The 23,363-nt window shown below is 36.8% G+C and overlaps 1 protein-coding gene across 3 annotated transcripts in view; it reads right to left on the bottom strand.

Annotated features, from left to right (window-relative positions):
* Positions 1-6,164: 6,164 nt before the first annotated feature.
* Positions 6,165-23,363, bottom strand: part of LOC149247338 (Prolyl oligopeptidase family protein) — a 245,457-nt gene continuing 228,258 nt past the window's right edge. For all 3 annotated transcript variants that reach the window (XM_089458178.1, XM_089458176.1, XM_089458177.1), the window contains 4 exons: positions 8,041-8,101; positions 7,803-7,952; positions 7,552-7,689; positions 6,165-6,725 (listed from right to left, as the gene is read on the bottom strand). In XM_089458178.1, coding sequence (XP_089314304.1) covers positions 6,420-6,725; positions 7,552-7,689; positions 7,803-7,952; positions 8,041-8,101 — 655 coding nt within the window. In that variant the 3' untranslated portion in view covers positions 6,165-6,419. The remainder of the gene's footprint in view (positions 6,726-7,551; positions 7,690-7,802; positions 7,953-8,040; positions 8,102-23,363) is intronic.

The following is a 23,363-nucleotide window of genomic DNA, read 5'->3' as shown; positions in this document are numbered from 1 at the left end:
CTCTAGCCTAGACCTCTAGATATATGAGCGTTAAGTTCCAATACTTCCTTAGATTAATTCGATAAATTTTAGCAGTTTATCTTGAATTAAATCTCAGTTTCGAGGCCCTACCTAATGTATCTCCAAAACCTCCTAGAATGCAACTAAATGAGCAAAGAAACCATTTATTTTCAATGAACAACTAACTAAAGAAAAGTGATTGGTTCATTTCAAAGCAATCAAAGCAACAAGCATGCAAATGCAAGAATGGTACTTTTCGTCATTTCGCAAATAAACCAATCAAGAGGAAAGATAAATGCTCTTATCTTTCACTAACTTGCAAACAATCTAATTAAGAAAATGAAAAATACATCTTTTGCTTTTAACTTCTAAATGTCAAGAATTTACTAATGCAAAAGATTGTTCTCATTTCTTAATGCAAAATGAATGCAATATTTTGGTTTTTCAAATAGATGACAACCAAATGCAAAACTCAAAACAATGCTAGTGTTAAGTCCTTTCCAAATGAAAACATTCAACAAGTAAAGAGAAACATTCCACTCAGAATGAATCAAAGACTCAAAACACAGAATATGTTTCTTTTTGCAAACACTGGAAAGCTTTCTAACTGACCGGGAAGCAATGTAATCTATGCCGAAGTGATGGAAGGAAACGAGACAAACAATACTTGCAAGTTTGATAACCAAACATCACATACCAATCAGGAAGATGAAAGAATAATCAATAACGAAAAGCCTCAAACAAAGCGAGGGATTGCTCCAAATCCCACTCAAAAGTCCAAACGAACAAGCAACCCATGGAACCCTAAGGTGAACAAGTCACATAGTTCAAAAGGAGAAATCTCAAAGGAATGAAACCAAGAGTCGAATATTCCAGCAAACAACAATTTGATACACAATAAATACACAGAAGACAAGCTCAGAACGATAGGACACACTGGCCAATTAGCAAACAAAACTTCAAAAATGAAAGCTACAGGAATCTTCGCGAGTGTCAAACTGACAACATGCACCGACAATGAAACATCGCACCCCCCTAACTAGTAACTTTGCGACGCCGTCACAAAAGTACACCAAACAACAGTGTCAAGCCTATTTTAGAGCCCTTCGTGACTATGAGGCGATTTAATCGCGCCAAATAGCAGAAGGCACAACTAATTGGATAGAGCAGACGCGACTATCTTTGCGACTGTCATAAAAAAAAAAAAGGCAACAACCCCAAATAAAAGGAAAAATTTAGAAATTCAGCTAAGGAAATGCCAGACCTATCACTTATGATAGAAGGAAGACTACCAAGAGTAGTCAAACAACCCACAAAATGGAGAAGTCCACCCAAAAATTAAAGGAGGCAATGAATAAACAAAGAAAAATCAAATCAAGATGCAAACGTCATAGGCTCCCCAGTATGGTCACCAACTTGTGATGCACGCAAGTTCCCTCTGCGAACAGAGGCAACCCCTCTAGCCCTAGAGTGGGTCTAGTCACAACAAAGACAATATCAACGTTAATTTCCATAGATAGTTGATGTCATGAAGGCCTACCTTCAAATCCTTATTTGATGAAGTTCTCGTCGTGTTGCTCCAACTCTCGTTCTTTTTCTCTTCTTATCACTTCTGTACCTGAAACAACATGCAGAGAACAACAAACATAATAGAAAACAACAAAAACGATCTACTTAAAGGGTCAAGGAGCTTCAAGCTATCAATATACAATTTGACATAAGATATAGGATATAAATCGTTGATTTGTATCAATATAAACTAAAGTAAAACTTACAACCATGCCTTGACGTTGTAGGTCTCCTTGAAGGGTCCTATCAGCATGTCTCTGCAACCATTCCCTCATGAATCATCTCCCAAGAGGATGAATAATTGTCTCTCCTATGCAAAAGGCAAAATTATGATGCTGGGACACTCGTACACTCAAGCCAAATCCACACAAAACCATCCTAGGCTAAGTTACATAAGAGGCTACTTCCAAGCTGCTATCTCTACTGCTGCTCTAACTTCAACTTTCACTACCAAAAGCTACCATCAACTTCCACTAGCAAATTCTAGCCATGAAGGAGATATTTAAAGGAGGAGGAGCTCCCATAAGAGATGGGAGAAAGCGCTTATCCCTTTGGGAGGTTCCACAAAAGGTGGAACAACCATCCCAAGGGAGAGAGTCGAGCTCATCTTGATCCAACAAGCAACCCTAGGACCGCTCCTAAACAATTTGTTAAAACAAACTCGCCAAAAGTAGTTCATCGCGAGTGAAACACAGGGACAGAGTGAAGAGGTCGCTAGGCTTAGTTAAATCTTGGCCATCTTTGCAGGTGGAATAACTACTAACCCGCGACGACCCAAAAACATAGGTTAAAAAGGGTCTGCTCCAAGAGTAATGAACTGAGGTATTCTTCCTGAGATGACAAGGAAGACACTGACATATATTTTTCAACATGACACAAAGCAGATGTCAATAACACGGACCAACAGTGTTGGAGATCAGGGAATGTGGGGTCGCTGACAAAATATTGTGTAACAATAATGATAAGATCCTTTAAGGACATCAACAAAACTTCTAGGTTTTTCTACATGATGACCTTTGGTTTCTTCCTTTGAATTGGAAAATTCACTTGTATAGCCAAGTCCATATTTGTCATGTAGTGGTATTTGAGAGCTGAGAATGACATCCAAGGTATGGGGACTTTTCAAATTATTGTTGGCTTTGTCGAACTCTCCTTTTATAGATACAACTTCAACTTCTGATTTTTCATATATTTCTTCCTTTTCCTTCGACTCATTACTCAACACTCCTATTCTTTTGACTTCTTCCTTCTTGGTTTTGAGAGAGTTGATTTCTTGAGATAACTTTTCATTCTTATTTCTAAGTCTCTCATTTTCTTCTATGGCACTAATCAATATTTCTTCCACATTTCCTTCTACTTTTAGACTTTCTTCTTCTTTTGGATTATATGTTTCATTTGTGAAGGCCATGAACAATACTTCCTCCTTCAACCATATTCTTCTTCTTCTTTAGAGTCATAATTGTCTTGTTTGGAGAGCAAATTCTTTTCGTTTGAGCCTTTCCTCGTGAAATTTCTTCTCTTAAGTTCATCTTTATCACCACTATCATCTTTAAAATGGCACTTTGTTGCATAATTTCTTATTTTACCACATCTAAACCAAATGAGAGCCAACTCACCTTTGAGTTGGGATCCTTTCTTGAGTTTCTTGACAAATTGTGTCATTTCAGTATCAAAATCATTGTTACTGCAATCACAATTATTTATCTTTCTTGGTGCCTTGAATGCCTTGAATATAGCTTCCTTGTGACTTGAATTTCTTGGCCTAATCTCATATGCAATAAGAATTCCATGAAGTTCATCCATCAATAGAGAGTCCAAATCTAGTTCTTCCATGGCACAAACCTTGGCATCAAAAAAATATGGAAGAGATCTCAAGACCTTTCGAACAATTCTATTTTCTTTGACATCTTCACCTAGGCATTTGAGATAATTCACTACCTCATCTACTCAGAGAAAATAAGTAGGGATATATTCTTCATAATTCATCTTGATACTTTCAAACTACCTTCTGTAAGTTTGAAGCTTTTCCTTTTCGACTTTGTCATCTCGTTCATAAACACAGATGAGCTTGTCCCACATACCTTTTGCTATTTTAATACCCATAACTTTGGTGAATTATGAATCTGACAAACCACTTGCTATAGAATTCAAAGCCTTTGCATTTGCCACATATGCTTTCTTCACATATGGATCTGTTGGAAAAGGATATGTGATTTTGTATCCATCTATCACAGATTTCCAAACTTCAAATCCAAGAGACATTAAGTAGTACTCTATTATGAACTTCTAGAAGGCAAAATTTGTTCCATCAAATTGGCGGACCTTACCATCTTTACTGGCCACTGTGATTCAAAAATCCTTCCAACGGTTAGGTTGATCTTGAAGGCACTGACTCTGATACTAATTGTTGGAAATATTGAGGGTGGATTAATCAATATTTCTTTCAATTGTTATATCATGTCAGTTAAGATTTTTATCACAAGTTAAACCAAACCACAAGAAATATATATATATATATATATATATATTGATGAAGATAGTGAGGACTCCAATCTTCTTTTGCAAAAAATTCAGGCTCCAATGTATACAACAAAATATCCAACTCCTTCAAGGCTCCAACATTAAATGAGGGCTTCAATCCTCAATTGTAAATCTAGGCTCCAATTTGGCCTCACATGAGGCTCCAACCTTTAACTTCTTCAAAATTTCATCTAAAAGATTTCTAGAAAAAAGCCTTCTCCAAAGCCGCTTCAAAAAAACTTACTCAAGAATGTCTTCAAATATTTTGAAGAATGCTTCAAAAGTCTTCAAAAGTGCTCCAAATGGGCTGCTTCAAAAGAGCTACTCAAAATTCTTCAATAGTCTACTCAAAATTCTTCAATAGTCTACTCCAAATTCTTCTAAGGATTCTTCAATCTTTTGATCCAAAGTTTGTTTCGAAAGGAGTCTTCAAGTCTACTAGAAAAATGTCTCCAAGTCTACACAGGAATGTCTTCAAAAAGGTTGCTCTAAGAGCTCTCAATAATGCTCCAAAAGTGATTGTCCCCAAACCAAGTCAATTTTACTATAGGTGGCCTCAAGAGTTATTTAGTAATTCCTCCCCAAGACTTGCTTTAAGCCTGCTCCAAAATAGCCCTTGTCAAGCTCCAAACTAAACTAGAACAATGCAATAGAACCACAAGTTCAAACTAAGGTTTTAGGTTGAATTTTAGAGGTCTAAGGTATCACAGTGGGGGACAAAATTTTGCATACTATAGGGCTAAATCTTCACAGGTTCGAAGGTCTTTTCTCAAGCTGAAACATAGGTTTGAAATCTCATGGTTGAGGTTTGCTTTTAAGCAGAACTTTTGTTCCTTCCTTGGGCCAAAATCTATGCAAGAAAACCCAAATATGATCTAATGATTCTCCAAAATTTATCATAGAATTACCAAAAAGAAACTATAAAACAAGAAATGTAGCCAACAACCAAAAAACATTCTTCAACTCATTTTAGGGTTCATGAGATATGAACCGAATTAACTCTTTGTTTCTTCAAATATGCTTGCTTGGATGAATGATCAAATGAGGTCAAAATAAACCCTTATTTATACTTGGTCGAACCCCTCACTAAAGTGTTATGTCTATATGGCGTGGACGATGTGGGGGGCGCCTTGTGTTTGTGTAGGCTGGCTTGAGAGAGAAAAAATAATCATTTTCCAACTTGTAAATTTAATTTCTCGTAAACGAGGAATAGTTATGGGACAAGTAAATAATCGTTGAAAAGGACTTAACGCCCTTTTTAAACCTATGTAATTTTTATCTCCATCAAGACGCCCTTGACATCAATAACAAATTATTTCTTCAACAAACTCGTCCTCTAAAATTCATAATAATCCACAAAAGATTGGATGTCCTTCAACATTAACAATTTTATAATTGTTATTCTTAGTAAATATTGTTTATTTTTATAATTATTTTCTTATAAAACTTGGTTTGAAAGTTTTAATTATGTAAGTTTTGAATTATCTTTTAAATGCAAAAATAGCAATAGTCTGAAGTACCTCCTCATTGAAAAAAAATAGAAAAGATTTTCATATATTTGCTAATTAATAATAAAAAATACAGATTTCATGTGTAAATTAAATTTCAAATTTTACATTAATAGTAATCCATCAAAATAATCTATTGAATAAACTATTTACTTGATAAAGTATAATGGTCATGTTTCAATGTATTTGATGTCATTTCAAATGTTAAAGGATGAAAATAAGCCTCAACTTTCCCACAATATAATGGAAAACATCATTTATTTATATTACGTACTAACATTCTTCCTTTGTTTTTTAAGGAAGGAAACATAAAATTTATATATAATTGATATAATAATTAAAAATACATCATCACAAGAATATACCCAATAAAAAGTGACTTGTATTTGAGCAGAAAAGTTCACCACCTAAAAATCGTGCTTATTAAACACCTTTTTCATTATGGCTGGGGAGATCCAACAAAAGACTATTCCATGCAAAAGACTATATCTTAATAGAAGCTTCCCAAGTAGACACATACACAACATCTTTACTAAAATGGTAGCAGGTTAGAAATAAAAACAAGGGTAGACAAAATCACTATCACTGGTTACATTTATTCTTAAGCAATTGTCTAGAAGTGATTTCATGACATTCCTGTGTCAATGCAAGACTTGTTTGAAATTCTAGGAGGCATCAGCCTATAGATGCTTCTGTTGGTGTGATCTGACACGAATGGCCATTAAAAATATATAATAAATATATAATTGAGAAATTCCTCTCAGATTAAACCTTGAACAGACACCAAATGTCCATTTCACCAAATGGCGGACAGAAATTTTGTCATAAAGATGACCTTGGCAATAAATAGAAAGAATTGTGTTCAGAATCTTCTTCTGGGTTGGTACTTCCACCCTTTCCAACCAAAATAAATTTATCCTCTCCAGTAGCTTTCTCCATTTTGCCAGAGGATTTGCCATCAGAAGTATTGTCAGGGGAATTCACACAGAACTTATCTAGCCATCTGTCGGTCTCAAAGAGCAAATGCATTATGCTTTCACGGGCATAGTAGCCATGGCTTTCACAGGGAAGAAGCACAAGGCGACAGAGTGCACCATGTCCTTTCAGCGCATTGAAGAACCGCTCTGACTGCAGAGTTCACACATGAACACACCATGCCAAGTAATAAAAATCAGTATTTTTAACCCTTCACCATAAAACATGAAAAAAAAAACACGAAGAAACAAAAGATCCAGTGGGTAAGCACATACTACATACAAATATAATATGGAACAGTAAGAACAAAAATTGTCATCAAAAACAGAATAAGTGTGGTACATTTGGAGGTTCTGTAAAGAAGAATCAGCCAGTAGTTATCACCAAACTCTTAGCGCCTTCCCTCCTTGGATGCAGGAAAATGCACATTCCACCAATTGTGTCCATAAACAATACAACACATGCAAGGAATATCTATAAAGAGTGAAGAATAAGAGGACTATAGATAAAGAAAGCTCCATCGTCCAGAGGGTGAAATGAGTGCACAAGGCTTGAATCATACTACAGTATATGGTATGACAAAATATAAAAGAAATAGCAAGAAAATGGGCTTTGCCATCAGAAATGGAACAAACACCGTGTAAAGTCCCCAAAGGAAGGCTTCATTTCTATAATGGATAAGAGGGTACATCAAGAAAATAGAAATAAAGTTCCAGCAAAGCATTATCAGGCATCAAAGGCAAAAGATATTATGATAAAACACACAGCTTTACCATAAAAAAGATGAGGGTATAACAGCAGAGCTTTTTACACGAAAAAATGAATCAACCTAAAATATTAGTATGACAAAGTCCAACAGAAGAAATTATGCTCATGAAATAGGAAGTTCAAAACACTATAAGCACACAAGATTTTCACAATCAAAGATAAAAAGTTCTAAGATATGAAATATGTTGCCAGTATAAATCAGGTTCCTTGCCTGCATTGTGAGAGTTCCAGAATTGTTGTCCTCTTCTCCGTGGACAAGCAAAATAGGTTTCTTTATTTGATTCGCTAACATAAATGGGCTCATATCAATATACGTCTTTGTTGCTTCCCATAATGTCCTCTCTTCATTCTGACAAAATAAAGGTTTGTTTGAAAATTACAGGAATATTTCAAAGCATCTAAAACACAATTCTAAAAACAAGTTCATAAGGGTGAAAGGGATCTTTTGTGCATAAAGATGACCTGAAATCCAAATGGAGTAAGTGTTCTGTTATAAGCTCCTGACCGAGCAATACCACAGGAAAAAAGATGAGGTGCATGTGCCAGAAGATTAGCAGTCATGAATGCTCCATATGAGTGACCACCAATAGCTATTTTATTTGGATGGGTAACCTACATGTACATAAAGCATCACTGTTAAAAGATGATTGGTAATCAGAACGATTCAACTCAAGTCAAACATATGCACTGCGGAGCTTACCCCTCGTCTGACGACTTCATCAACTGCAGCCTCGGCACTAGCCACCAGCTGTTCAACATACCTGATAGAATAACAGTACAATCAAAAAAAATTAAGGTAAAAGAGCACAACAATGTAAAATGGGCATGCCAAATTTTGCTGTTGAAAAACACTTGAATGATCTAGAAAATGTAAGCAATTCATATGTTTGGAAATTAACGTTACGTTCCATATTGTGGAAAATACAGCATGATAGATGGCAAAAAATCAGCACTGAAAGGGTGCCACAACTTGTGAATCAAGTATCATTGATTAATTGATTTCTGCACTTGGAAATCAGGAAGCTAACGTTTAGAATGTAACAATTCTTTATGCATGTCAATATTGTCACGAGTGTAGCTGAACTACATAAAACAATGAGGAATGCAAAGAGAGAATATACACTTACTATAACAATTCATTGAATATTTATGCACATGGTCTCCCTCTTTATTCTTCAATTTTCTTTTGGCAGAAATGGATCAAGAATGTTTGAACTATAGTCACCAGACTTGCAAATAACACATCCAAAACAAAACCAAAGATATCATACAATGCACATGATATGATCGTGATCAATCATCTGTTGATTTGAGTAGAGCAGTAAGAGTTCTGCTTGCCTAAGTGCTAAGGCTAGCAGAGGGACCCACAAGACAGCCACTTAGCAGAATATTAATTTATTTAACTATTTCCTAAATTTGAACTATGGAAAAAAAAAATTAAATCCCAAGTTAACGTATGATTTAATTTCAGCCCTTCATCAAGATTTAATGTCACCCGTTGAGATTGATCGTGGTGCTTAGGATGAAATTATAAGAGGAGATAGAGCAAGGAAGTGGCCAGTTCGAAGAGCACAACTTACAAGCAATGTGTGTCTGCTCGGTGAAGGGAGAGACTAGGATTTCAGCGGATCGTTGAGTTTCAGTGATAAGGAGGGAGAGATCAAGTGAGGGCCGAGTTGCTCTAACTCAGAGAACATTAGCGCAGCCTTTCAGGCTCGCACATGTGTGCAGAGACACATATTTGTTCTTCCGTACAGCTCACATTGCGCACAGATAGGCCGAACTGCTCAGCCGTACGGCAAAGCGAGTACACTGCAGGGAGATAGATTTGTCTTGGAAATTGATTAGTTGTTTTCCTGTGGTGAAAGGGAAGTTTTCCCTTGCTGTAAATTTTCTGAAGATTACCCTTTTGCTGAAGATAATAAAAGACACACAAAGTTTGCAGGTTTTCCCCAGAGTTGGGGTTTCCTGGGTAAATCTTGTGTTCTATGCATTGAATGTTTTTTTTTTTGGTGCATGCTAAGTTAGAAAACTCTGTGTATTTGTAATTTGAGTTTCCAGAATAGTTGTTGTTTGTATTTCTGGTCTTACACTTTAAAAATTGTGAATCAGTTATTGGGTTTTAAGGAACTCTAACATGCTATCAGAGCATAGCCTGTGGTTGAAGACCAAACACAGTTTTTATCTTCAAGGGCTAGGTCTGCGATTCAGAGTAAGCGCATTCACCAAGTCGATTTGGCCGCTAGGGTTTTTGAGCAATGTGATTTGGCAGTATGGTGTATCAGGGACCCACAAGACAGCCACTTAGCAGAATATTAATTTATTTAACTATTTCCTAAATTTGGACTAAGGAAAAAAATTTGAAATCCCAAGTTAACTTATGATTTAATCTCAGCCCTTCATCAAGATTTAATTTCACACGTTGAAATTGATCATGGTGCTTAGGATGAAATTATAAGAGGATACAAATATAAAGTTTTCCATAAGGATACAAATATTATATATTAAATGTGTAAATAAGAATGATTATACAATGAGAATGAGAGGCTTGCTTATATACCAAGCGTCTCTTCATGGGGAGTCATGTCTCATTTAGACATGCCTCTTCAACCTAATTACTAATTAACTAATAATTATTTATGATTATTGTCATTTACATTATTTCCTATATATTTATTCATAACATTGCCTTCCTCTTCAAAAAGCTTTGTCCTCAAAGCGTGTTAATGAAAAAGGTTTGATCTCTTTTTTGGCTTCGAATGTCTTTCTGTCTCGGAACTGTCATCTTTGCCAATACATGTTGATGTGATCTTCTAAGTGATAAACAAATCTTTCGCACTGAGAAAGGATCAGGCCATCCTAGATTAATCTTCTATATAATATTTTGATAACTGGAATTTTGTAACGACTTGTCATCATAGGACTGGATTGAGGTTACTCACTCTTCTCTGGAACATCAATTTGTTGTTTCTAACTTTCTCTTCTGAATGGTCCTGATACGTAGCATGGTTGAGTTGTCTTCTCTCATGATTCAGATGCCGATAGGGAACTTTTTTGGTTTGACATTCCCTTATTAAATGTGTGGAAATTTTTTGATTTACTTCAAGGGACAAAGTTGTTGAGTTGGTTACAAAACCTTCACTTGGGATGTTAATCATCTGAACCAATGTTGTTAAAAGCAAGAGCGGGATTAAATCGGCGCCGAGAATAAAGCGGAAAAAATCGGCAAAAGCGGGAAAAAAGCGGAAAAAAGCGGGAAAAAAGCGTTTGGCACAAAAATATTCATTTTTTTTCATTTTTTTTCAATTTTTTTAATATCTAAACCATCTACAACATAAAATAAATACATTGACACATAAATATGATAAAAAAACTAATATATAAGATGTTTAATATCATTTCTAGCGCTAAAATCACACATAACATTGAATCATGTCCTGAATAGTAAGTCCTGAGTCCCAACTCAGCCTCAAAATATCAACAAAAAATATGATAATGTATCTCATCATGTCATAATGTCATATACAATAAAATGAAAGTCTAATCCTATTGATTTCCTCTGCCCCTCTTGCGAGAAAATGTCACAGCTTTCTCTTTCCCTCTAGATGTAGAAGCTGGTGCCTGTGCTGGTGGAAATGGCGGTGGAGTCTGACATGCTCTAGAAGCTGAAGAACTAGTAGTAGCAGCTACAGGAGGTAGACGGAGACCACGTCCTCTACTGGTGGTAGTGGTAGCCCGGGTAGGCGGTGTCACCTCCTCCTCCTGCTCCTCCTCCTCCACCTGCTCCTCCTCCTGCTCCTGCTCCTGCTCCTGCTCCTCCTCCTCCTCCCCCTCCCCCTCATCCTGCACTAACCAATCATCAGTGGGATCCATGAGAGGCCTCTCGGTCTCAACCCTCCATTCAGCAATGGTGTCAATCCCATCCAATGAGATGGCATCCATATCAGGTGTCCTCTCTAGTTGCCTCACCCACAATCGAAGATTGTAGTAGACATAGACCATGTCATTAAGTCTATGGGACTCCAACCTGTACAAAGTTCATGAAATAATAATTAATAATTAATATTATAAAAAAAATATTGTTTAATGAATTCAAAAATTTATTTGGAAATTTGCAATATTTTAAATGTTTAAGTGTTAACCTATTGCGCTTCTTGTTGTGTATTTTTTCAAATACACTCCAATTGCGCTCACATCCTGAGGAGCTGCATGTTTGGCTGAGGATGCGTACGGCAAGCTTTTGCAAAAGGGGTACTCTGCCACCATACATCTTCCACCATGCGTCTACAACAAAATTACAAATAAAATTTTAAATAAACATAAGAAAAAAATGGAATTTGAAGAGACAATGAAATTTGAACAAAGTTACAAAGTACAAACTAAAAAATACCTGGCATTTTAATCGTCCTATCAGTGACAGCCATCTCAAAGCCAAATGTGCCACCTGACATCTTATATGTCTCAATTTGTTTAGAGATATCTATACGTTGTTCTGGAGATCTCACCATCTTCTGGACACAGGATAATAATCCATCCATGACCTCAGCATCAAAATCAAACCCACATGCATAAGAAAATGCAGGGTTCAGGAAAAGCCCAGCAGCATGAATGGGACGATGGAGTGTGTTGTTCCATCGCTCATCAATCACTTCCCATAGAAGGAGTTGTTTCTGAAACCCATCATCTCCCTTATCATCATAGTAGGACTGAATGGCTTCTTTGGCCCTATCCATGGCTTCATACAAATAGCCCATTGCGGGCTTCTCACCATCAACCAACCGAAGAACCTTTACCAAAGGTTCAGTAACGGCGCACACCTCCTGCACTCCCGCCCAGAAGTCTTCCTGGTATGAAACTAGTCTGCACACGGCCTCTCCTTTTGGTTTGCGGCTCATTGACGAAGCACGCCACTCCTCTGAAAGAAACATTCTCTTCAAATCCCACATAGAATTCAAGAGGGATTGAAGAGATATGAAACTCGTCGCAAACCGTGTAATGGCGGGGCGCACCAACTCTTTGTTGTTGGTGCATTTTCTCATCAAGCTAAGCACAGATGTATGATTGTAAATAAATTTTGTGATGCTTTTTGATGAGTCAACAATATCTTTGACAAAGGGAATTTTCCCTATGTCCTCTAACATCAAATCAATACAATGGGCAGCACAAGGTGTCCAAAATAAAGTAGGATGCCTGTCCATAAGCATTCTACCAGCAGCAACATAATTTGCAGCATTGTCTGTTATGACTTGGACAACATTTTCTGCACCCACCTCCAAAATAAACACATCCAGCAAATCACATAAAGTTCTTGCATCTTTGATTTGATGAGTTGCATCAATAGATTTGATAAACATAGTCCCCTTGGGACAACTAACCAAGAAGTTTATAAGGGTTCTCCCCTTTTGGTCAGTCCAACCATCTGACATAACAGTGCATCCTGTTTGTGCCCATGATGCCCTAAAATCCTCCAATCTTTGGGTGCAGTCACGCTTTTCATCTTGAAGAATCCGGCCTCTGAAATCATGATAAGAAGGGATTTTGTACCCCGGGCCAACACTGGCAATAGCATCAACAGCAGGTTGGAAAAATGGATTATTCCTTACAACGCTGAAAGGAATATCACTCCAGAGGAGAAATTTTGCCATCAACCTATCAGCTTGTTCTTTTTCAGTTCCTTTTAGCATTGAACCGATAGTTGGTTGCGAACCAGGTGTGGTTCGAGGAACAAAAAATGATGATGCAGCTACCGGATTGACTGACGCTGCAGTAGAACCAGTGCCACTTGGCCCACTTCCTTCAGCTGACCTTTTTAGTTGCCTTTTGAGTTCTTCTTTGGCCTCTCTAGTGTGCTCTAATTCTCCCAATGCTCTCATGGCTCTTTGGATAAGTTCAGGATTTGTATTTATACAGGGCCCCACATCACGTCCAGGGATTTGTGCAAGGTGATACTTCAACCTGTACACCCCCCTGCGTATCTCCTTTCCACACAACTTGCAATGCAAGTTTTGTCTATCATTCGGAGCAAAAGGTTCACCATATTCCCAGAAAGGATCCAATTTCCTTGGCATGTTTGTTTTTGAATTTTGAATTTGCAAACCTATGGAAAAATAAGGATTAGGAAATAGGAATTTAGGATTACAAATTACAATTTAGCATTTACAAAATTACAAGTTACAAATTTACAAAATCCCAATTTCCAAACCCAAGTTACCCAACCAAATGGCAAATGCCAAAAAACAATGAAAATTCAAAAAACATAAACAATGTTTAAAAAAAATGAAAAATAAAAAATAAAAAATTGGTTCCCATAGTCATAACAAGTTACCCATCCCAAATCAATGAAAAATTACAAAAAATTCTTTAAAAACAATGAAAACAAAAGGAAAATGGTGCCCATATGAAGTTTCCCAACCAAAAACAATGAAAAACAAAGTTTTTAAAGAAGGAAAACAAAAAAAAAATAATCTACATACCGTTTTTATGGACAAATTGGTGATCTTGTCTTGGATTTCTCCTAAAAACACTTGGATTCGCTCCCAAAGTCGACCCAAACCCTTCAGCTCTTCTCCTCCTCCTCCGCGCGGCGACAGTCAGAAATGACAAATAAAAATTCGTTTTTCATTATTAAAAGCCCGCTACCCGCGCCCTCGGCGCTTTTTTCGATTTAAAGCGCGCTTTTTTCGGAAAAAAGCGCTATAAAAAAACCGGCGCTTTTTTGGTATAAAACGCGGGTTTTATTCGGCATAGTCAAAAACGCGCGCTTTTTTGAAAAAAGACAACACTGATCTGAACTGCAACATCTAAGTGTGTCATTTCTTCAACTGACTTGTCTTCTTGAGTTGTCATATTCACTTAATCGGTTTTCGTTCCCTTATCTTCAACTTGGACTGTTATGACTGAAGATTTCGATACTTCTTCTTGAGTAAATTGTTCTAACTTGTATTTTAATGCTTTCTTATCATCCTTAAGTTTCTTAATTTGAGTGAGTAAACTTTGATTATGGTTTACCATTTCTCAAACATAAAAGTTCTTTGGTTTCTAATTCATCAACCTTATTTTCAATGTTTTAACTTTTAAGTTTGTTATCTTTCAGATCTCTGATTTGTTCTAATAAATTTTCATTAAGGTTCTTTAAATGTAAAGTTTCCTCTTCTTGTTTTGATAAGTGCTTCTTGAGTTCTTTCTCTGTGACTTTAGTCTTCTTCACTTGTGCAAGTAAGTTTTTGACGTGGTCCTTGAGACGAGAAATTTCTTCATCTTTTTCCATTATTTCTTTGTAATGCATATCCACACGATTTTTATGTTCGTGTTGTAATGCTTTCTTGTATTACCAAAGTTTGGTTATTTTGTCTTTCTATTGATCTTCCAATTGCACTTTCTCGGTACACTGGATTACATCATTTTGTGGGAGTGATGATGGACGTTCAACTTGCAATTGGGATTCCATTTTCTCTCTCCTCATTAAAATCAGTGTGTTGTCGCTTAAGTATTGTCATTAATTGTTCTATATCTCTTGCGATTTATTGTTTTTGTGCATCACTGAGAGATTCCATTTTTATTTTTATTTTGCTTCTTTTATCTCCCTTTTTTTATTAATTTTTATTGTTATTCCCTTTTCTTCTCTTTTTTTTTCACCCTTCTAATATTTTTTCCTTTAAAAAAATAATTAAATAATGATAATAATTTATTTATTTTAAATAATAATAATTTTTTTAATATATAATTATAACTTATATATATAATTATAAATTATATATATTATATAATTTTAATTTATATATATTATATAATTATAAATTATATATATTATATAATTTTAATTTATATATATTATATAATTATAAATTATATATATTATATAATTTTAATTTATATATATTATATAATTATAATTATATAAAATTTATATATACTTTACTATATTTAACGAATCCACCACGTATATTGAATCACTGATTACATAAGGTCACGACTTATCGGTTGACCCTTTGACCACAATTGACCCAAACTGTGAAAAGGGAGGGAGCTCTCAGACGGCTAGAACCTAAACAATGCACCGCACAACTGACAAATGGGGCGTACGCCGGTTCGATGGTACGACTGTTCTACGCCCGGTGTACGGTGATGGAACCCGCAACGGTGTACGGTGCAGTAGCAAGTATGAACAGCAGCAAGATGTGGAACATGACTTAGCATTTGCAAGGAAACAGTGACAGGAAGGGGACTAAGTGCAAGCGAGGTGTGGTTGCAGGTTTATGGCACAGTGGAGTGGGAATGGGTTGAACAGGCGGTGTCAACGCTACCATGGATGGCGGATCAAGAATACAGATGTGTGTGTTGAGATCACGAGGAGTGGTGACAGAAATCTATGGGAACCGAGGCTTTGACTGTGTTCTGTTACGTGTTCCATGATTCGTGTTCCTGTATTCCTTTCTTTCAATCGCCTGAAATCATTGCCTATCAATTCCCTGAAAAATTGCTTGCTTTATTCTGAATTGCTTGCTCTATTTTGATTTGTCTGCAATTTGTGTCCAGAATTTGAGAAGATGGTTGGAGCAGTGGTCGTTGCGTGGCATCTCCAATGCAACGTATGACGGCTCTAATGTAGCATGGACGAATTGTGGCATACTTGGCAGTGTGCGTCGAATGGTTAAGTTGGTGTGCTACTGGGAATGTTATTTTATTGTTTTTGTTGAAGTTTCTAAGTCTAACAGTTAGAAACCCTCCATGCACTTTACTAATTTATTCCTACCTACTTGTTATGTTAATTAACAAGTTATTTACCATGTAAATACTGAAAATAAATACAAGTGCATGCTCAACACATTACAGAACATCAACTAAAGGAAACAGAAACAAGCACACAAATGACACTGTTATTTTTGGACTAATGTCCCCAGGAAAACCCAATGCGAGAAAACCAGTGAAGCTATTTGAGGTTTTTATTATTAGGCAGCTCTTTTCTGAGTACACTGGGTGCCAAACTGGCTAACTCGACAAAGATAAAAACCTGGCAACAATACATCTCTTCAGAAATAGGTATTCGGAAAGCATGCTCCATGAAATCCCTCTCCAGCACAATCTGAAGCTCAACGTCAGCCTTGCTAACCTCTATGTCAACCTAAAACCCTTTGCGTCATCCTACTGAGGCTCTGTGCAACCTCTCTGGCTCTCTGTGTCACTCCTGTAGCCTCTGCATGGATGACACAGGCCCTTCTGGCTCTGCACAGTCTCTGCTGCTTTTGCATGGCTCCCTTTGGCTCTGCGTCTGCCTCTCTTTGCTTCTGCGCTAGTCTCTCGGCCTGTCCCTGCCTCTTTGCCTCGTACTCACTGCCCCTCACTACAACTGATCACTAATTCTATCTCTCTTAGCAAACCCTGCTCTAGAGAATAGAATGACTGGTCACTCTAGTGTGTTCTCCAAGTGACCCTCAAGCCTCCTCTTATACTTTTCTCGTTGACATATCAACGGCCGAGATTAAGTCCCTAGTCGACGTCTAAGATTAGATCTAGCTTGTTCCGTGTCTTTTGGATCATTCTAACACAGTTTTATATTAATTCACATTAATAGTTTTATTTCCCTAAGTTTAGACTTAGGGACTCTATTAAAAATATTAATTATTTTAATATCTCCCAAACTATTTAGAATCTGCTCAAACCCTTTCTAGGTATTGGAGATCTCATGTGCCCTAACCTCTCCACCAAATTTCGTGGCTAGAGCACATTCGATGCTACCCCAATTCAACATTTTTGTTATATTTATATATATATATAGGTTCTTTTATATTTTTTTTATATAACTTATATATATATATATATATATATATATATATATATATATATATATATATATATATATATATATAGTTTTTTTTCAAATGGCCAAGGGCCTAACAGCAAGTTGGAGAAACTCCAAAACTAGTAGCAAAACATTGGAATCACGATGGCAACACAGTTGACAACAAGTTGATGGCCAAGGGCCTGCTGATCAGCCAAACGTGGCTCTAATACCAAATGAAGCGAACAAAGTTCATTCTTTAGTTTAAATACTCCAGAAGACTTGGAAATGAAGATATCCATGAAGATACAAATATTATATATTAAATGTGTGAATAAGAATGATTATACAATGAGAACGAGGGGCTTGCTTATATACCAAGCAGGGGTCTCTTCATGGAGAGTCATGTCTCATTTAGACATGCCTCTTCAACCTGATTAATAATTAACTACTAATTATTTATGATTATTGTCATTTACATTATTTCCTATATATATTTATTCATAACAAAATAGCAGTGGTGCTAGAGTAAGGGGTGTGGGAGTTTTTTATAATGTCCCAATTGCACAAAAGCTTAATCTAGGTCTTGTGTTAAGACTGAAGAAGATAAGAGAACTTTTCCCTAGCCAGCAAAGGGGGCAGATCCAAGGACAAAGAATAGTTGTGGTGGAGAGCCAAGCTCTCCAAGGGAAATAAGAAGAAAAAGGATCTCAACAAGATCAAGTGCTTTTTGTGCCACTAGTTTTGGCATTATGCTACTAAATGTTCTAGCAAAAAGAATGCGTCCAAGAAGGACCAAGTAGCAACCTCTGCAGATATATACGAGTTATCTTCTCAAAAGAGTTATCTTCTCATTTTGAGGAGTTTTCACTCATTACTTGCATGTCAAGCTCAATGGCTACCAGTTTATGGTATGTAGATAGAGATGTGTCCTGTCATATCATGAGAAATAAGAAATATTTTAGCAAATTGTCAGAAAGAGACATGCAATTCAACATTAAGATGGGAGATGATGGGAAGTACCGAGTCGAGGGTACTAGTACAATCATATTTGGGAGAAGCCTAGAAACCCTCTATATCTCAGAGATGTCCTTTACGTACTTGGGCTCACGAAAAACATTGTTTTAGTTTCATCATTGGAGGATAAGGGGTACGAGGTGACCTTCAAAATTTTATGCCTTTGACGGTAGCGCAACAAATTCACACAGTGCAATTCTGCAACTGATATTTTTCGAATATCTCCTAAATGGTGAACTAGATTGAGCTGATTTTTTGTCAACATGTTAATATCATTGTAATTTTTCTCCGCAAAAAATTTGGCCTAAATCTGACTCACGGATTTCGAGAAAATCCAAAAAACCTTGTAGATGACGGTGGTTCATTTCTCAAAACTGTGATGCATTTTGAATTTGAACCAAAATTAAGTGAGTTTATTCATCTCACCCGCATGTATCTCCTGTAAACATTTCATGGAAAATGGGTACAGGGTTTAAGAGATATGGTGAAAATACGTTTGCATATCGAACTTGTGCAACAAGCTGTCTTTGCATGGCTTTGATCAAAGGATTGGACTTTGGCTGAGCAAAAATGGATGATTGATAATAGGCTCATAAACTTCCTTTGAACCCTCACATGTGAAAAGAAGAGCAATAACACAACTATTTCTTCCATTTGTTGAGAAATCTAGGGTATTAGTGTTAGTTGATTTCTCTTCCATTAGTGACCGCTTGTGAATGCTTTTTACATCTTCAGATTAGGATCATCTTCACATTATATTATTAGTGTTCTTCTTCAACAAAAAATAAGCATTGCATGAACATAAATACACAAGAGACAAAGAATGTAGACTATGAACCAGGGCCAAAACCTCTCACTCTTTGAGAGGAAAACTTGCACAAATTATTCTTATAGAGATTCCAATTGACGAATACAAAGACCAAGACCCTTGACCTATTAGCCACTCCAAGACCAAGACACTAGTTCTCTTGATTGTCTTCTCTTCTTCTCTTCCTCTTCCCTTTGATCCTTCTTGTGATCATGATATCATCATAGCACTGAGATCTTCTTACTGTAGTTGTATCAAGACTATAATAGACTTGAACCAAATCATAGCACATAGCTTATCAAAGTATTGTCTCCATTGTATCTTTGAATTGTACCTTGCATCCTTCGAAGCCTATACAATATCTTCGTTGTCCCTTCCAAGTTCCTTCTAGCCTTTATCATCTGAATTGTCTACTTTTATATCATTGTCCATCAAAGAGGCATCTGAACTGTTTACTGTGGATTCTCCTTGCTTGTTTCTTATTGTCCCTTCATCATGAAAGACCCTCACTATCCCCTAAGCTTCATCTGAATTTATCCTCTTCTCTATGATCTGAATCCGAGCTTGATTGTGATAACCATCGGAAACACCTTAGAAAAATCTGAACTATCATGATTGTAATGATCACCGAAATTCTCAGGGATGCTCGAGTTCTGTTCACTATAATTACCCACCGAAATTGCAGAGGTATCTGAAATCCTGAACTGTTCTTATGCAAAGATCCAGCAAGGTATATATAGTAGTTTGTCTCCATAATAAGCCGACATGATCTATGAAGAGATGTGTCCCTTTAACTGTGTGACGACATGAACTCTTATTCTTACTTGAAGCCGACATGAGGAGGAGGATTGTGCTTGTCATTGGAGGGCTAATTAGACATAGACATAGACTCATACTTTTTACATATGCTCAAGAAGAGCCCTTCATACATGACATTAATTCTCAATGAAAAATCCTAAGGCTCTCAATGGGAGCCATCTAAAATAAAATCACTTGCTAATGAAACCCATGAAGCAAGGCTTACAAAAATAATTTTATTTCCTTTTATTACATCATCACAATTACATGTCATTATGAAGACCAAACCTAGTTACACTTTTCAACACTCCCTCTTAACTAGGGAGGTATTCATAATGGTACTTGATCATTCTCAATCTGAAGAATTTCTCATAAGAAGAATTTGGATTTGTAACTCATTTGTATAGCATCACATCAACCAGCATTGTTATATAGCAAGGCCTTAACTAACAGCTCCATCTCTCCACAAGATATTGAGCCCAATGTTGGCGACACCAATAATTTATAGACATACTCATCATCGTCTCTCTTAGAACATACCCCACCCGAGTTCTCTTGGGATATGCTCCATAAGGACTATTCTTTTCTTGGACTCCCCAGTCCCCAAAAGAATAATGGTCCTCCACGACTACTCTCACTGTTGGATGCCCTATCTCATCCTCAAAGAGCATCAAATGCCAAATGATTACACAAGCCTCCATTTTGTCTTCCCAAGTGAAGACTAGAATGACATGTCTATCTCTCCTTTTCCAAACTTGGAGAATTTATTCCATTAGAGGAATGTACTCGTACCTTTTATTCATCTAACCTTCTTTCAGCAACTTCCTTGATTGAAAAGATCTTCAACCCCTTGATCTTCTTCCTTGATTGAAAAGATCTAGGGCATTAATGTTAGTTGATTTCTCTCCCATTGGTGAATGCTTGTGAATGATTTTTACTTCTTTAGATTTGGATATTATTCACATTAGACTTTTCGTGTTCTTCTTCATCAAACAGTAACCAATACATGAACATAAATACACAAGAGACATCGCATGTAGGCTATGAGCTAAGGCCAAAACCTCTCACTCTTTGAGAGGAAAACCCGCACAAATTCTTCTTATAGCAATTCCAATTGACGAATACCAACACCAAGACCCTTGACCTATTAGCCACTCCAAGACCAAGACACTAGTTCTCTTGACTATCTTCTTTTCTTCTCTTCCTCTTCCCTTTGATCCTTCTTGTCATCATGATATCATCATAGCACCAAGATCTTCTTACTGTAGTTGTACCGCGACTATAATAGACCTTAACCAAATCATAGCACATAGCTTATCAAAGTATTGTCTCCATTATAGCTTTGAACTTTACCTTGCATCATTTGAAGTCTCTACATTATCTTCGTTGTCCCTCCCGAGTTCCTTCTAGCCTTTATCATTCGAACTATCTACTTTTATATCATTGTCCATCAAAGAGGCATCTGAACTGTTTACTGTGGATTCTCCTTGCTTGTTTCTTTGTTGTCCCTTCATCATGAAAGACCCTAGTTATCCCCTGAGTTTCATCCAAATTTATCTTCTCTGTGATTTGAATCCAAGCTTGACTGTGATAACCATCTGAAAAACCTAAGAAGAATCCAAACTGTCATGACTGTAATGATCACCGAAATTCTCAGGGATGCCCGAGTTCTGTTCACTGTAATTACCCACCGAAATTGCAGAGGTATCCGAAATCCTGAACTGATCTTATGTGAAGATCCTAGCAAGGTATATATTGTAGTTTTTCCCCATAATAAGCCAACATGATCTATGAAGAGATGTGTCCCTTTAACTGTGAGTTGACATGAGTTCTTATTCTTACTTGAAGCTGACATGAAGAGGAGGATTGTGCTTGTCATTGGAGGGCTAATTAGACATAGACATAGACTCATATACTTTTTACATATGCTCAAGAAGAGCCCTTCATACATGACATTAATTCTTAATGACAAATCCTAAGGCTCTCAATGGGAGCCATCTAAAATAAAATCACTTGCTCATGAAACCCATGAAGCAAGGCTTACAAAAATAATTTTATTTCTTTTTATTACATCATCACAATTACATGTCATTATGAAGACCGAACCTAGTTACACTTTTCAACACCATTTAATATCCTTTGATAGTAGCGTAGCAGAAAAGTGCAGCGGTGAAGGAATAGATGTGAAACTGACTAGTTGAGCGTCCTCTTGAACATTTTGAGATGAATTTTAAGGTATTAAACATAAAATGAACAAGAAAAACAAACTTCTAGAACCTGGAGGTCGTCAAGGCGTAAGAAACCATAGCAACTGTGAAAGCGCAGAAAATGTCCTACTAACATCCATAGTGTTGAAGGAAATGTAACTAGGTTTAGTCTTCATAAATGTAGTTTTGATATTTGTATATATTCAAGAAAAGAAATATTATTTTGATAATATATGTCAATGAGTTTCTTGCTCATTGAAATAGGTCTAGCACATGTTAAAGAGTTATAGGTGAGTCAAATGGTCAAAAGAAAATGTTGAAGACCTTAAGGGCATGTTACTCCATGTATATGTTTGTATAAGAGTCAAATAATAACCCTCCAAGCAAAGTCAAGTCTCCTCCAAAGCAAAGACACCTTCAAAGAAGTCATCTAAAGCAGAGCCAGCAAGTCAGCCTACAAACAGTCTTCAAGTTGGCCTTCTAGTCGGCCTAAAAGGAGGGACAATCCTCTATATATAGAGGTTATCCACTCCACTATAACGTCAAGCATTCCTCTCTGAAATCAGCAAGCAAGGAAGACCGAAAAGGGTAAAGAAAGACAAAGTAGAAGGAGCCTCTAGTGCACAGAAGAAGGAGAGACCTAATCCGAAATTGAAGGGATTGTTTTTAGGGTGAAAAACAGTCACACGTGTGAGAAATAGAGGACAGTCTGCGGTCACTACATCAGCAAGATAACAGTCACATATATCTCATGGTTTGGATTAGTAACCTAGGCCTATAAGGCCTCCTACTCAAGCAAAGGAGAAAGGAACCAAAGTATAGGGGAAACCTCCCACATGTGCGACAAATTAGGGTTGCAGTGCTGCGATGTTAAGTTTGCAACTACATCTCAAGAAAGGGCTCAGTTGGAGTAAGAATAAAGCACTCTTCATATGTAAAGGAATCTACCAAGGAATAAAGAGGAATATCTCTTATAGAAGATACCTAACAAGGACTACCATCAGTTGCAAAAAGAAGGACGAAGTGTCGAGAAGCAAAGTGCCAAAAGAAGGAAGACTAAAGTGTCGAGGAACAAAGTGCAGAAAGGAGAAAGGACTTCCCTTGTGCTTGGAGGACATTCTACTCAGGGATCTAGGGTTTGGCATTGATCAATAAGAGAAACTTAATAAAGGGTTTTCCTCTCAAGGGAAGAGAGGTTTTGGCCCTGGCAGAGAGCCAACATCTTGTGTTTTTATTCTTATCTTTGTGGTAGTAGTTTGATGAAGTACGCACACATACATTAATAAGAAGAAGAAGAAGATTAAGCTAACAAGAAAAGTGAAAAGACTCCACCAATTGTTATAAAGTCAAGAAGAATCACACTACACCTAATTGCCCTTGATTCTTCAACACAGAGCGTCTCAAGAGAACAGGTG

Source organism: Pinus tabuliformis, chromosome 7 (genome assembly GCF_031772625.1).
Source record: "Pinus tabuliformis cultivar Carrire ecotype Pingquan chromosome 7, CPIR1, whole genome shotgun sequence".
Classification (NCBI taxonomy): Eukaryota; Viridiplantae; Streptophyta; class Pinopsida; order Pinales; family Pinaceae; genus Pinus; species Pinus tabuliformis.
Note: the sequence above shows the minus strand (reverse complement) of the source record. Positions and strands in the feature narration are given on the sequence as shown.